The 16,244-nt window shown below is 32.6% G+C and overlaps 1 protein-coding gene across 1 annotated transcript; it reads left to right on the top strand.

The window, feature by feature from the left end:
- Nucleotides 1-4,573: 4,573 nt before the first annotated feature.
- LOC132752181 (uncharacterized) lies at nt 4,574-10,205 on the top strand. Its single transcript, XM_060742475.1, has 3 exons — nt 4,574-4,897; nt 7,253-7,802; nt 8,310-10,205. Exons 1-3 carry the CDS (start codon nt 4,700-4,702, stop codon nt 9,017-9,019), a joined length of 1,458 nt encoding a protein of 485 aa, XP_060598458.1. The 5' UTR covers nt 4,574-4,699; the 3' UTR covers nt 9,020-10,205.
- The last annotated feature ends 6,039 nt before the right edge of the window (nt 10,206-16,244 follow it).

Below are 16,244 nucleotides of genomic sequence, written 5' to 3' on the forward strand. Positions count from 1 at the left end.
TCTAGCAAACGTCCGGAAACGACTTTTCTATTTTAATAACAATGACTTTGACTTCGACCATAGGTGAACCAGAACAATCCTAAGCGAGGTCTTTACATAAGCTTGCTATATACAAACTTTGATCATTATATTTCATTTTCAACTTAATCTATCGTCTGAAACATATTTTCCTATTTTAGTGACAGTTTCATTGACCTTTATCGGGGGGGGGGGGGGCTTAAAGAGATCAAAAGCGAGGTTTATGCTAAGTATTATATCAAATATTAACTATTTAATTAATAATCGTCTGAAAACTATTTCTTTTACTGACAGTGACATCCTAGTGGGTCAAAATAGGTCAAATGCGAGGTCTCTTTTTGCTTGCTATATATCAAAACATCTCACTCTTAATATATATATAAGACATGGCTGTCAGACAAATTTTTGTCAAGCCGATAACTGGTACATGTTTATTACACAATGTCGCAGCTGAGGGTAATATGCCAGTTCAAGGGTTGGCAGTATCCTTTATTATCCTGACAGCCATGTGTTATATATTTTGATATACCGAAAGACCTAAAACTACAATATATATAAGTTACACTGTCAAAGAAATAAATAGAATACACATCATCATATTTACTATTTAATTTTGCTTAAAACAATCAACGTAACAAAAACAAAGTCTTTCCTAACTCTAGTTTTCGTCGAAAAAAATATTTTTATTAACAACGTCATTGTCCCTAGATTATCCAAAAGCAATCAATCCTTACCGGGATTTCCGTAGCTTGCCATATATAAAGTGTGATTAAAAATCTTATTCAGAACCCTAGCTATCATCAAGGAACCATGAAGTGGACCGACCGACCAACCGACAAGCTAACTCCTGCATACCCCCTAAACTTCGCTGTTTGGTTATAAAACGTATATCCTCTTATTGTCGAATATTTTCTCACAAACGGTATTAGAGGTCAAAATTCATATAACCGTTGTTTTATTTAATTTGACATACAGAAGATGTGCGTAAGAATATCCAAATGAATGAATCAATAGAAAATAAGTGAAGATATGCAATAAGCAATATAAAATCCAGCCTTTACTCTTTTCATTTAAACTAGGTTTTCAACGTAATGCTGAAGTGGGCGGGTGGGCAACTTTTGGTTTCCGCTCAATAACTTGTGTTTGCTTTGGCCTTTTGGCGCAAAACTGTGGGTAGCTTATATGAAGAGGCACCAAGGTATCTGCCTTAAAGGTCACTGTTGCTAAAAAAGACATTCAGATTCTCTCAATAATTTGAGTTTGCTTCGGCCTATTTACACAAAACTTGGTGTGTGGATATCTTTTATCAAGAGGCAGATTGAGATTGCTTTCAGGTGTCTGTAATTAAGGTCATTGTCACTGTTGCTAAAATAGAAATTCAGTTTCTGACCAATAACTTGAGTTTGCTTAGGCCTATTGACGCCAAACTTGGTGTATGGGTAGCTTATATCAAAAGGCAGCTTGGGATTGCTACTCAGGTGTCTATGATCAAGGTCAAGGTAACTGTACCTAAAGATAGAAATTTCACATATTTACTCAAGTTTGCTGAGACCACCTATTTACACCAAATTTTGTGTTGTGGTAGTTTTTATCGAGACGCCACTCAAGAGTGCTACCCAGGTGTTAGTGATCAAGGTCAAGGTCATATTTCTAAAAGTAGAAGTTCAGTTAGTTTCCGCTTATTAACTTGAGATTGCCCCAGCCTATTGACACCAAAGTAGTATGTGGGTATTTTATATCAAGATGCTTCTCGGGATTACTGCCTAGGTGACCATGATTAAGGTCAAAGTCACTGTTGCTTAAAATAGAAATTCAGTTTCCTTCCACATAATAACTTGAGTAAGCCGTGACCTATTGACAGTAAATTTGGTGTGTGGGCAGCTTATCAAGACGCATCTCGGGATTGCTACCCAAATGTATGTGGTCAAGTTACTGTCACTCTTGCTAAAAATAATAAGAGGGCCAAGATGGCCCTAGATCGCAAACCTGACCCATCGAACTCATCCGAACAATTAGCTAGACAAGCATTCTAACCAAGTTTCATGACAGGTGAGTCAAAAATGTGACCACTAAAGTGTCCATATTTGATCAGTGTGACCTTGTTCTAAATCCAAGGTGACCCATATTCGAACTTGACCTAGAAATCATCATAACAAACTTTCAGACCAATTTCCAGGATACTGAGATCAAAACAGTAGCCACTAGAGTGTTAACAAGATTTTTCTTTTTTTTTAAATTAGCTCCTGTGATCTAGTTTTCCATCAAATATGACCCATGTTCAAAATCATCCGAGCAATTATCTAGACAAGCATCCTGACTAGATTTGATGATAATTGAGTAAAAAATGTAACCACTAGAGTGTTAACAAGGTTGTTCCATATTTGGGCGGTGTGGCCTAGTTTTTAATCCAAGGTGACCCATATTCGAACTTGACCTAGAAATCATCAAAACAAACTTTCAGACCAATTTTTCAAGATATTTGGATCATAACAGTAGCCACTAGAGTGTTAACAAGATTTTTCTAGTTTTAGCTCCTGTGACCTAGTTTTTCATTCGAGATAAGCCATGTTCGAACTCATCCGAGCAATTACCTAGACAAGCATCCTGACCAAGTTTGATGATAATTGACTCAAAAATATAACCACTAGAGTGTTAGCTAGGTTTTTTCTATTTCTAGCTCCTATGACCTAGTTTTTCATCCGAGATGACCTATGTTCTAATTCATCCGAGCTATTACCTAGATAAGCATCCTGACCAAGATTGATGATAATTAAGGCAAAAATGTAACCGCTAGAGTGTTAACGAAAAAGTGTGGACGGACGACAGACGACGGACGACGGACATTCAACGATCCTAAAAGCTTACCCTGAGCTAGCTCAGGTGAGCTAAAAAATCGAATTCTACACAATGACACGACTCTGCTTAGACTTATTTACACCAAAAAAGTACATTTATGTGGGTAGCTTATATCAACACAAATTTGAGATTGCTACCTTGGGGTCCGTAAAGAGGGTCAAGGTCACTGTTTCTTTAAAAAAGAGGTACAGTTTTCACGATTTAACTTGGTTTTGCTTTGACCTTTTGACACCAAACTTGCTGTGTGGGTATCTTATATTAAGATGCAACTCGGGATTGCAACTGAAATGTCATTGAGCAAGGTTGAGGTCATTTGCTTACAATAGAACTTTCGCTTTCACTCAATAACTTTAGTACACTTTGACCTATTGATACTTTACTTAACATGTCTTTAGCTTATATGAAAATACAGCCTGGCATTGCTACTCAGGTATCTTGTATATTTCTATCTTTAACTATTAAAACCAACTTTCTGTGTTAGTACAAATTACAGCATCATTTTAACTTCACTGCCATATATCATTCCTAATTCCTGTCACATCAATACTTTTTTTTCTCTTTTATTTTTCAATCATAACATACAAAAATTCAAATCATTGTACATGTAATAGATACATAAAAATAAATGTCAAATCAATGTTATCAGATTTTGACAAGTATATTTGTATCTTAAGATCTTTTTATAATAGATTTTGACAGAAGAAAATGAGTGCTAAGAAAAACTGATAGTACTATAAAGTGCATAGTTAGTATGAAAGAGAGAAAAGAAAGTGTATAAAGAAAGGAAAGATAAATGAAGAATAAGAAGAAGAAAAAAAGAGAGTGAAAAGATAAAGATTAGTTATGTCCCTATTAAAAGAAAGTTGAAAAAAATTACACTCATAATGATATTTGACAAAGCTAATACTTAGTAAAAAAAATATATTTAAAAAAATAAAAAAATGGAGAAAATATAAGGAATGGACTAAACGGAGATAAGAATTGAAGATCGTTTCCTTTTCTATTTGTATATGCATAAATTATATGTCTGAATTGTGTGGTTTTGGGGTTTGTAAAAGTTAAGTTTCATTGAAATTTGACCATTTTTCTTCAAAATTTTGTAGATTGTCTTGTATTAATGATATTTCTTTTTCAATTCTAATCCTGTAAGAGAGAAATGGCATATTTTTTTTCAAATGTTGGTATATATTTGCTATATTTCATTTTAAATATGAAGTATTTACACAGAATTATGATAAAATTTACAGTGTTATGTTTACTTAATATACCGAAACACACCTGTCTTAAGTTTAGAGGTATTTCATAACCTTTAAAGAATAAAAATATTTAAATTTTGTTCCAGAAAACTTGTGTTAATTGACATTCCCATATTAAATGTTCAATAGATTCTATCTCCATAGAACAAAAATCACACACATTGCTAGATGATAATTTGCATTTAAAAAGATATTTATTTGTTGGGACTAAACGCATTAAAATTTGTATTGAAAACTACGAAGATTGGTGTCTATTGTAGACTTAAAAGGTATATTAAATATTGGTTTCACATCAATACTTGGTGGTTGAAAATCTGGTTCTCGTCGCATTGTGGCGCTTTTTGTTTTGTCTGTTATCATTGCGTGATTATTTGATAAGATAAGTCATACAACTTCAAACTTGCGATTAAAGTGTTCATTTTATCTTAAATACACAGGATAAATGTAGCATATATTTACAGATAAATGTAAGATTACTTTAATTTTAAGTTCTTAATAATGTACATGTTCGGGAGTTTCTTATTTGAAATCTAATATTTAATTTCTTATGATAATTTAACAATATAATCATGAACCAAAAAACAGAAAGGAAGAAAAACGTACGCCCTAAAAATGAAACGGAAAATCTGGACATTTCGGAGCCGTTCGCCTTCAAACATGATCTACATATCAGTCAAGAGGTTTACCAGGAGAGACGTGTTGAGGACCTTAATGTGTTTCCCCAATCACCATTTCTCGGCAGAAAAGAAAACCTCAGAGAAGACTTTGTAAGTAACTGTTTTCATAGATTTTGTTCTTCGTATATTACAATGCATGACAAAAGAGTAGTAGTGCAATTTAGGACAACCGCTTTAGAGAGGATCCGGAAATTCTAAATTCAAATGCTTACACTAAACCCTTTGTTTCTCTATTGCTCACAGTCATATTTCTAGCATTTCTACCTTTTATTTTTAAAGTCCGTGTTGATGAGAATGAATTCAAACTTTCTACAATGCACTGGATTCCAAAATTACTTAAACGTCTATATAAAGCCCGCTTCATTCAAATTTTTTACATCTTGACATCAGTTACCCTTTTTTATTTTATTATGTCTGTTTTCCCATAAAGTATCATTTTTGACTTTAAAATTTAATAAAATAAAAAATTTAAAGTTAAATTATAAATTTTCATCGTAAAAATTTCCGTTTTCCACCCCTGTATTCTAACGCCACTAAATTATAAACCTAAATGAATTTATTTAAAACAAGGGGGCCTGATGGCCCGATATCGATTACCTGACTATGAAGGCTCAATCCCATTTTGACCTAGTTTTTACCCATGATGACCCATATTCGAACTTGACCTAGAAATAATCAAAACAACCTTTCTGACCAATTTCCAGGATAATTCGACTTAAACAGTAACCCCTAGAGTGTTAAAAATGTTTATGCATAATTGGGCTTTGTGACCTAGATTTTGATCCGATATGACCACATTAAAACTTGGCCTAGAAATCATCAAAACAACCTTTCTGGCCAATTTCCGGGATATTTGGAGTGAAAAAGTAGCACCTGGAGTGTTAATAAGGGTTTTCCTTATTTTGGCTGTGTGACCTTGCTTTTGACTCGAGATGACCAATATTCAAACTTGACCTAGAAATCACCAAAACAATATTACTGGCCAATTTCAAAAATATTTGAACCAGAACTACAGCCGCAAGAGTGTAAGCAAGACTTTTTATTTTTAGCTCTTGTGACCTAGTTTTTGACCCGAGACAACCCATATTTTAACTTGACCAAGAAATCATCAAAAAACATTTCTGACCAATTTCCAGGATATCTGGACTAAAGTAGCCCCTATAGTGTTAATAATGTTTTACTTGATTAACGATGTGTGACCTAGTTTTTGAACTGAGATTACCCATATTTGTACTGGACATAAAAATCATCAAAACAATCTTCCTGGCCAATTTCCAGGATATCGGGATCAAAATTGCAGCCACAAGAGTGTTAAATACGATTTGTCTATGTTTAACTCATGTGACTTAATTTTTGACCCGATTTTACCCATATTTAAATTTGACCTATAAATCAACAGAACAAACCTTCTGACCAATTTCTAGGATTGTGGGATTTAACGGCAGTCACAAGAGTAATAACAGGATTTTTCTATTATTAACTCCCGAGGCCTAGATTTTGCCTTGAGATGACCCATATTCAAACTTCACCTAGAAATCATCAAAACAATCTACCTGATCAATTTTTAGGATATTTTGATCACAATTGCAGCCAATAGAGTGTTTACATTTGTTTTCTATTTTAAACTCATGTGACCTAATTTTTGACCCGAGATTACTCATATTCGAACCTGACCTAGAAATCATCAAAACAACCTTTCTGGCCAATTTCCAGAATATTGGGATTAAAACTGCAGCCACAAAAGTGATTGTGTTTGGGCTGTGAGACCTAGTTTTTAACCCGAGATTACCCATATTCAAACTTGAATAGAGCCGATTTATTTTATATTGCTTTGGAGGGATTTTTAACTACTCTCCCATAATTCACAACAGGAAGTTATACATATATTAAAAACACTTTCCGATACCTAGATGATACCCTAAACATGAGTAATCCTTATTTTGATCAAATGGTTACTAAAATACATGTATAATATCCAAGTACATTTAAATTGAAAAAAACAAATTCTTCAGACAGTACTACATGCATGTCCCAATCCACCTAATGCCGCATTTGTGTTATCTTCCGGTCTTGGTTCGGTGCCTTCTGGTGCCCTTTTGTTGCGTCTGGATTATGTTTTGGGTTGTGTCCTTTGAGAGTCGCCTTTGTCCTGATGGTCTTTGGTCTCATCTTTTATTGCTTTTTGTGAAGACACGAAATGATAATCTCTTTTTCATTGTGGGATTCTACTATAAAAGTTTTTCGTAAGTATAACATTATCTTTTGTAACCAAATTGTTTGTACTTCATCTATGTGTGCCTCGTTGTGTCATGATTGTAAATGGAATAAGTTACTGTTTTAGCTTGTAGGGATTTTACTTATATTACATTAATTTTATGTATATTAACTTTAACATATACCGGTTACCACTTACTATACGCGAATATCATTTATTTATATTTCCAGTCAATGAACTCAAGCATTTCACAAGTAATTGAAACAGAAGTAATACCAGCAATACGTTCAGAGATAGGTGACATCGTGGAAAAGAAAATTAGATTTATTTTCAATAAACATAACATTAATTCTGGCACTCATCATTGCCAGCTATGCTTGTGTCATGAGAAGAAAGTGATTGACGAAGAAGAAGTTCAAATTGAAATAAAAGAAACTAAAAATGCAGCAGTTAAAAAGAAAACCACATCTGACGAAATCCAAGAAGATTTCGACAATACGTTAGTTAAAAGCATTACAAAGAATAAAAATCAAAACCATGAAAAACAACTGAAAGATATTAAATCATTTACTTCAACACCAAATTCTAAAGAATCACACGATATTTTGAGACATTTTCAACATGGTGAAAAACTTGTTAAATACGGTTCGGATATACAGTTAGACCATGATAAGCACACAGAAAAGGAAAAGGCACAAGGTTTTAAGAGAACTCAAACATTACCTGTTTCGGCATATCGTACGAATCTAAACAGACAACACGAGTTGCTTTCTCACACTGGTTCATTTTCTTCTTCTTCTTCTTCTTTTTTTTTTTTTTGGTTGGGTTTTGATTCGCACCAACACAATTGATGTCATATGGTGAGTTCCCAGCTTAACTGGAGGTGGAAGACCTCGTGTGCCCCACCATGTTATTTTCAATCAACTGGCATGTCAGTAGAATCATCTTAGTTCTGTAAGCTAGCTGGGATACCTACTTCCCTGGCAGGATTCGTACCATTAGCGGCTAGAGACCACTTAAAGGCACATTTTAAACAATTTGAACGGCCTAGAGAACATCATGATGCATTTTGAAATGTTAAATTCTTATATTATGTGTCCAAGAAATGGTCATCTAATGCTAAAATTGATATTAATTTCAATATTTATGACAGTTTGGCAAACACTATTTAATACATCACTCTCCTCTCTGAATATAAGCACAGAAAAGTTTAGCAAGTATAAATATATTAACTGAACAATTGACTACTTTGCATGATGTTAACATCCTTTTTCATTTATTGTTTAGGCAAGGCTCTATCAAAATCAGATGAAAGAAAATGTCTTGCTGATGCTCTTCAGTGGCATGTCGAAGAACTTATAGACGGTATTGTGTTCAAAGATAGTGAGTTACCAGACGATCTTCTAGCTGACAGTTGTCTTACAGATGAAGAATGTGCTGATTTAAGGAAAACACTTGATCGTAAAGATCAGGTTCGTGTTCTAACAAGTATAATAAAAGGTAGAGACTTGAAAGTCCTTCTACGGTTTTTGAAGCACATAAAGTCTCAAAATGAACCAGTTGCAAGAAGTATTGAGGAAAAGTTCGAACATAATAAAAAGACCGGAGTTAGGTGTTCCGAGTGTGCACTCTGCAACTTAACATCCAATGTAAATGCCAAGTACATAGCTGATAGGTTATGGAAATATAATCTTATAGACTCAGGTTTGTACAACTGGATCGTACAGAGCGACAAACCAACTGGAGTTCAGGGAGAAATGTGGCGAGGGATTATTAATTCTCTAAATTTCCACTGCAAAAAGCATCGTTCAGATGTTTGTCAAATTCTTTCATCAGCTTTGACAAAGAACAACCACTATCACCATGTCGCAAAGGGACTTGAAAGAATGATAAACATAGAGGGAGAAATGGATTGTTACTGTGCAATACGACTGAACACCGTACATAGAGGATCTTTGCCTTCTTCTGATGAAGAGGAGTCCTTCACCAAAACTTGACACATGTACTCCGTAGATCCCGTTTTCAAATTTCCACCAGATGGAAGACACATTTTCAGATGACTTCGGTGATTGTTTGAAAAGCAATATTGTTGCTGTAGAGTCTAAGAATGAAGTTGAAGAAACAAATTCGTCTAAGGAAAACGATAGAAACTTTACATCAGCAGTTTCTGAACTATATTTTTAAAAAAAAAAATTTGCGCACACGAAGGGCATATTATTATGTTTTTATATGACGACTGACGAAGTAGAAAATATTCTTGAAAACACAACAGTACTTCTTGATGAAAATATATAAATATTAATTATTCGTCAGAAAACGTAATTCCTAAAGTGCATAATATAGTAGTATACAATAGTTTATGTATAAAGTTTACTATATGTAAGTATATATATCTATATGTACAAATCTCTGTCTGTCGGGTGAATGGGGTCGAATTCTTCGTAATATTAGTGTGCAAAAGCAAGCAGACAGATGTTTCCATCATTTTCTAGTAGAAGAATTATAGGAGTGCATACAAGGCTGCTGTCAATTTTGTTAACTAATTTCATTTTTTTCTAAAATAAGAGAAGTTTGCTGTGTTATAAATGTGTTATAAAATGTCTGTCAATTTAAATGGCATATATATGGTATATAAACGGTTGTTTGCAATATAACACTGTTGCAAAAGAGACATTTAAGTACATCCTGTTACAATCTTATAAATAAATATTTTGTAAAACTGAGCAGTAGAAAAAGTAATTTAAATTTAAATACTTTGTTTGAAATATTGTTAAATTTGACTGAAAATGCTATTGACAATTGGTTATTACAAGTAAGAGATTTATTAAATGCAATTGGTTTTGGTGAAATGTGGCTTTTCCCAGCATTTGTTTGTATAGAAAGGGTTATAGAAAGATTTACGCCTGTTCTGAAACAGACACTAAGAGACTTTTATATAACAGAATGGTATATAAATATAAACATGTGTCCTTCAATATATTTATACAAGGATATCAAACAAGTTTTTGAAGTCCCACATTATCTCATAGTATTGAATAACTTGAAATACAGACGAGCAATTGCAAAGATAAGAGCAATTGCAAAGATAAGATACGTAAGTGATCACATGATTTAATGACAGAAAAAGGCAAGACACTTTGAAAATGCAGTGCCCAGAGATCAGCGAAAGAGTATGCTATGTGACATGAAGACAAATTCACTATCATTTTAACATGTAAATTATATAGAGACATCAGAAAGATGTATATATGTGATTATTATTGTAATCATGCAAGCGTTTATAAGTTCCTTGAACTTTTAAATTCGACAAATCAAAATGAGCTTATCAAGCTAGCATCATATATTCTTAAGGCTTTTAAAATCAGAAAATCCTTTTTTTGAGAGACCAATTAGTGTTTGAACAGTGAATCAGTACTTTTCAACATTATAGTAATAGATGACGTATTTACCAAGTTTTCTGTTTTTGTAAAAGGTATATAAATTCTCGACGTTTATTATTTTGTGTAGCCATTTGTGTATTGATTTTGTGTTTTGTGTATGATGTATGTGTTTTTTCTGAATATTTCTTTAAATATGACAATGATTATTACGCATGCTATAAATACGTTTCATATTATATGTAAATGTCGATGAGCTGTTAATGTGCTTAAGACTAATAAAATATATGTTATATTATGCTTTTAACTTGTATAATGTACGTTAAGTATAGTATGAATGCTATAGATCAATACATACAGACATTAGTAATTAACATGTAAATAAAGGATATCTAGAAATACAACTTGCGCTGAAAGTTCAGATAAACCTTTCTTATATTTTTAACAGAAAACATTCTTACTATTACACTGGACAATGTCTTTACATTGGTTTGTGAGATTAAAAAAACATATACTATGGACCTATGGTCTTTAGAATATACAATCAAACAATTCAAATAAACCATTTGTATTTTATTCATTCAATGATCAAGCAAATATTGCACAAGAGATGAAATGCAAATCACATCACATTAACAAATATATTGACATAGTATGTACAAATAAAAATTATAGAAAAATGAGAATTACTGTAATGAAATATGTACAACTGAGAAAAATTGAAACAGGAACACACACAAAAACTTAGATAAAATTGTTTTTATGTAAGGAACTGAGAAAATGCATGTTTTTAATTCTTTTATAAAACAATGCATATTCAACCTTTAGTTTTAGAACTTAAATAAAGATCTTACAAATATCAATAATCATTTTTCTTTAAAATAAGTAGCGGTGGATATGAATTAAAGTTGCAATAGAGATACTCCAGAACTCAGCAAATGCGAGTGTTTTCCCATCTATTCCCGAAGTACAAACAAATTTGGCTGCTACAACTTGGTAAAGATATCAATTATAAGCGCAACACTTTTATCACTCGTGAACAGTAATGCGCCACTAAACTATAACAGTAAAAGTTTGTGTGTACCCTCGGATTAGCTGGGGGAAACCCCACATTTGCAAAGTTCATGACAATATCTATTCAATATAATAGATACCCACTGACGCCACCACCAAAGAAGATCAAAAGTGGAAAATCATATCACCTATATGCTATAGTATTATTTACATTTGTAATTACAAAATGTTCAAGTTGTACAATATATATTTATTATAGGTAACAATATCACATCAAATATTTTGATTATAAAATATCACAGACAAACACACAAACAGACAAGATCTACAATAATGATAATTGTTTTTTATCACACACACGTGCCGATTTTGCGACTCCGTAAATATGGTATTGCACGGCCGTGCATATATTATGACGTGACGTCATTAGCGTTATACAAACATAGTGTAAAGACGCGCTAAACGTTAGCGTTATACTATAGGCGCGTCAATGAAAAATGACTCTTATTTCACTTTAAACGGTCTTTATTTTGGGTAAGTGATAAATAGAATATTAAATTCGTGTAAGTTCATTACTGAATTTATTGCACTCGTTGAATAAAATAATTTTATGCTCGCCAGAGGCTCGCATAATATAATTTTATTCAACTCGTGCAATAAATTCAGTATTGAACTTACACTCATTCAATATCCTCTATTTATTCAATCTCTTAGAAGGAAATTTAGACAAAATATCATAATTTAGGAACTCTGGTATCAAAGGACAGAATATGACTAAATATGACCAACTTTATAAACGTTTTATCCATTACATAAAACACACGACATGTACAGAGAAAGAAATGTCTTCATCAATAAAAGTCAGAATATGATCATCCTAAAGTTAGGTTTTCAATTTTATTATCAATATTGCATACCCCACATGACCCGAATATCCTGTGAAATTTAATGGACACGTTAAAATCACAAAACAAGTGGGGATGTTTTTATACCAATTTTCAAGATTCATCCTAAACATTTGTCATATTAACAATCATTGGTCAATCACCATTCAAAACCAGGCAGTCTTTTGAATTATATATCAAAAACAGCTCAACTTGACAATGACAAAATGAGCATGATGTCACATTAATAAGGCTGAAAATTAGTAACACTGTTCAAAAAAATATAGTGTAATGATATCTTGTTGCAGAAAAAAAAATTCGGAACAAAGACTAAAATTAAAGGCCTGACAAAAATAAGGTTAAAATCATCAAACATTATCACTTGATCAGAATAATTTCAAATATGCATGCCATCTTGATTATCCCTTCGTTCACACTGGTAGATATTTATATTTTCGAATAATTTCTTATAGTTTAAGGAATACAGTAACTACTTTCAATGTAAACCAGAAATGCAACGTAACATTCTTTTCCTGCAATTTTATCCATATTGCTTTATATCTTTACAATTTGGGATATATGACCATGCATATTTAAGCAAAATTCATGATTTCACGATAGAAGTAATGAAACTTAACAGAGCTCCACTGAGGTCAAAAAGCCAAATTAAAAATAAATATATAAAGTTATGCACTGAAAATGAAAAATGTCTGCAAAAATACTAAAAAAAAATATTATCAAAATTCTCTGAGATTATCATTCTTTTGAACACATTCAAGAATCGTCTTATATCCATCAAGACATAACTACATATATATGAAAACATAACATAAATACTGCGTTGGGCCTTTAATAACAATGACATCATTTCTTTAATCCGCGAATCACGAAATAGTAAATATATAATAAATAATTATTGTACGATATTACGCTGTATTAATCGGAATGTTCGGTCAAGCTTCGGTTTCATATTGTGACGACAAGGAACATTTTTGCCTATGATACAAAAGAGCAATCTCCACGCAGTGATCTCCCCTTAATTATTCGGCGTAGATCTCTGCCACCAAAGTCCGATACATGTATATCAGAATTTCTGATATAATGTATTTTTTTCAAAAATTGTTTTATCTACTGCTTTTATCTATCAGATAAGTTTTTTCATATCTATTTAACTATGTTTATGAATAAATAAATAAATGATATGAATATTTAGCGATAAATTAAAAAATTATGAGAATATTTTCTACCGAGACAATATTTTGATAGATCTATTTGATATTTTTTAGCTTTGGAATTTATTTTTCTTTATTTTGTATACTTTTGATAATTTTTGATAAACTATATCGAACGTAGGCATTAAAGGTTAAAAATAAAACAGAAAGAGAAAAATGACGTTAGATTTGCTATGTAACGGTCGATATTTACATTTGAATTTCGACGTTACGTCATGTGACTTTCTTCATCATGTGACGTCTTTGAAGGCAGTGATTACAATTCTGCCAAGGGAAGTAATCACTGTGAAGAGTTTGACAAAAGAGAAAGAAAATCAAAACACTCCAGAATCTGGTCTATACTCGGAGGCTACGTACGTCCCCTCATGGAAATCAGATAGCCTCCTGTTTCCATTCTCTTCTATTACTTAAAAAAAAAAATCTTGAAACTGGAAATGATATAACAATCAAAAGTATATATGTGATTATTGTTTAATTGTTTGAAGTAAGTAAGTCCTGAAAGTGTTTCCTGTTGCAAGGTCAATATATCAAGTGTTGTTTGAACAGATAAAATAAAATGTGTCAACTCATTGTTTTCCTTCAAATTCTCTTTATTTTATTGCACTTCATATATTTTAGAAAAATACGTCTGAGCGAGTGTTTTGTCAGTGTTTCAATGTTACTAGATTTTACTTAATATAAAAATGAGTCATATCTAGATATCTTTAAACTGAGAAATACAGTTATTATTGCGGTGAATTTTATTATTATTATTATTATTATTATTATTATTATTATTATTATTATTATTATTATTATTTTACTGCAGTTATCGTATTTGAATAGATAAATATGCTTCAAAGAACAAGATAACCAATGCAATTTAAAGGAAATTAAAACAAACACGTAGGCCACAAAACGTTCGGCAAAGCTATCATAACAACACTATATGAGTGATATACTTTTAGTGATGTGAATTCAATCTCTAGATTTTACTTAATATAAAAATGATTCATATCTACCCTAGCTATCTTTAAACTGAGGAATACCGTCATTGTTGCGGTGAATTATTTTATTATTATTATTTTTATTATTATAATTATTATTATTATTATTTTACTGCAGTTATCGTATTTGAATAGAGAAAAATGCTTTAAAGAACGAAATACACAATGCAATTTAAAGGAAATTTTATAGAATCATAAATAAACACGTAGGCCACAAAACGTTCGGCAAAGCCATCATAACAACACTATGAGTGCCGTATTTTAGATAAATATTGACTTCGTACTACGAAGTTCCTGTATATTACGAGTGTGCGTTCTGCACATTTGTGTGTTATAATTTAGGTCGAGATGATTAGAAAGAGCATCGAAACACGAGGCTATCTGATCTGTACGAGGGGCATAGCCCCCCCCCCCCCCCGAGTAAAAATCAGACTGCCGAGTGTTATAAATAATAAAAATAAAAACACGTCCCTGTTGTAACAATATGAAACCCTAGAAATAAGTAACCAATGAACGAGCATCTGATATGATATTTCTATCGCTATCCCTTTCTCTGTCGACAATAAGTAAACCCCAGACAATATGAGCCAATCAATGGGCATGCTCTGGAGTGCAGGTAACGAATACTTGCACACCAGTTATCACACTGTGCATGTTAATGTATACGATTTAACAACAGAAAGATACCCAAACTATGACACAAGTAATAGAAAGAGCATTGGTTAACGAGGTTATCTTATTTGTACGAGCAGGTGTAGCCCCCGAGTATAAATCAAATTGCCTTGTGTGTTAATGTTCTTTCTCTTTTGTATCATATACAAAAATAATTACATGTTCCCTGTTGTCACAATATGAAACCCCAGAAAACAACAGCCGGTTGAACCGGGTGATTCTCCCCGATTAGGTTATGGACACAGAAAAGTATACCTCTTGTAGTTTTAGAGTTATGTCCCGGACAAAGTTCAAAATGCAATAATTCCAAACATAGGCTACTACTCGATGAGATCTATCTTACGACTTAAATCTGGAAACAACGTGTTTCTTGTTGATATTTCTTGTAGATTCACAGTAATGTCCCGAACAAAGTTCAAAGTGTAAAAAAACAAAGGGCAATAACTCCAATATAAGGCAAGGCAGAGTTATGGCACTGTACATCTACCCAATGAGATCTATTAACCTACAAAGTGTCCTTTATATCTATTATACCTTCAGAGCTATGTCCTGGCCAATGTTCAAAAAGTAAAAATGAACAAAGGGGAAAAACTCCAAAATAAGGCAAGGCAGAGTTATGATTATTTTGCATTGTACATCCAATGATATTCATCTACCTACAAAGTTTCATGTTGATATCTTTTATAGTTTCAGAGTCATGTCCCGGACAAAGTTCAAAGTGTAAAAATGATCAAAGGGCAATTACTCCATAATTAGGCAAGGAAGAGTTACGATTCTTTTGCAATGCGCTTCTATCCAATGAGATATATCTACCTAAAAGGTTTCATGTTGATATCTCTTAGAGTTTTAGAGTTATATTCCGGACAAAGTTCAAAATGGAAAATTGAGCAAAGGGTAATAACTCAAAAATCAGGCAGGGCAGAGTTACGGTTCTTGTACACTGCACATTTACCAAATGAGATCTATCAAGCTACAAAGTTTCATGTTGATACCTCTTCTTGTTTAGGAGGTATGTCTCGGACAAGAAAAGCGGACAGAGGGACAAAGCGGCAACGTT

This window comes from Ruditapes philippinarum, unplaced genomic scaffold (assembly GCF_026571515.1).
Source record: "Ruditapes philippinarum isolate M1 unplaced genomic scaffold, ASM2657151v2 ctg375_1_1_1_1, whole genome shotgun sequence".
NCBI classification, from domain to species: Eukaryota; Metazoa; Mollusca; class Bivalvia; order Venerida; family Veneridae; genus Ruditapes; species Ruditapes philippinarum.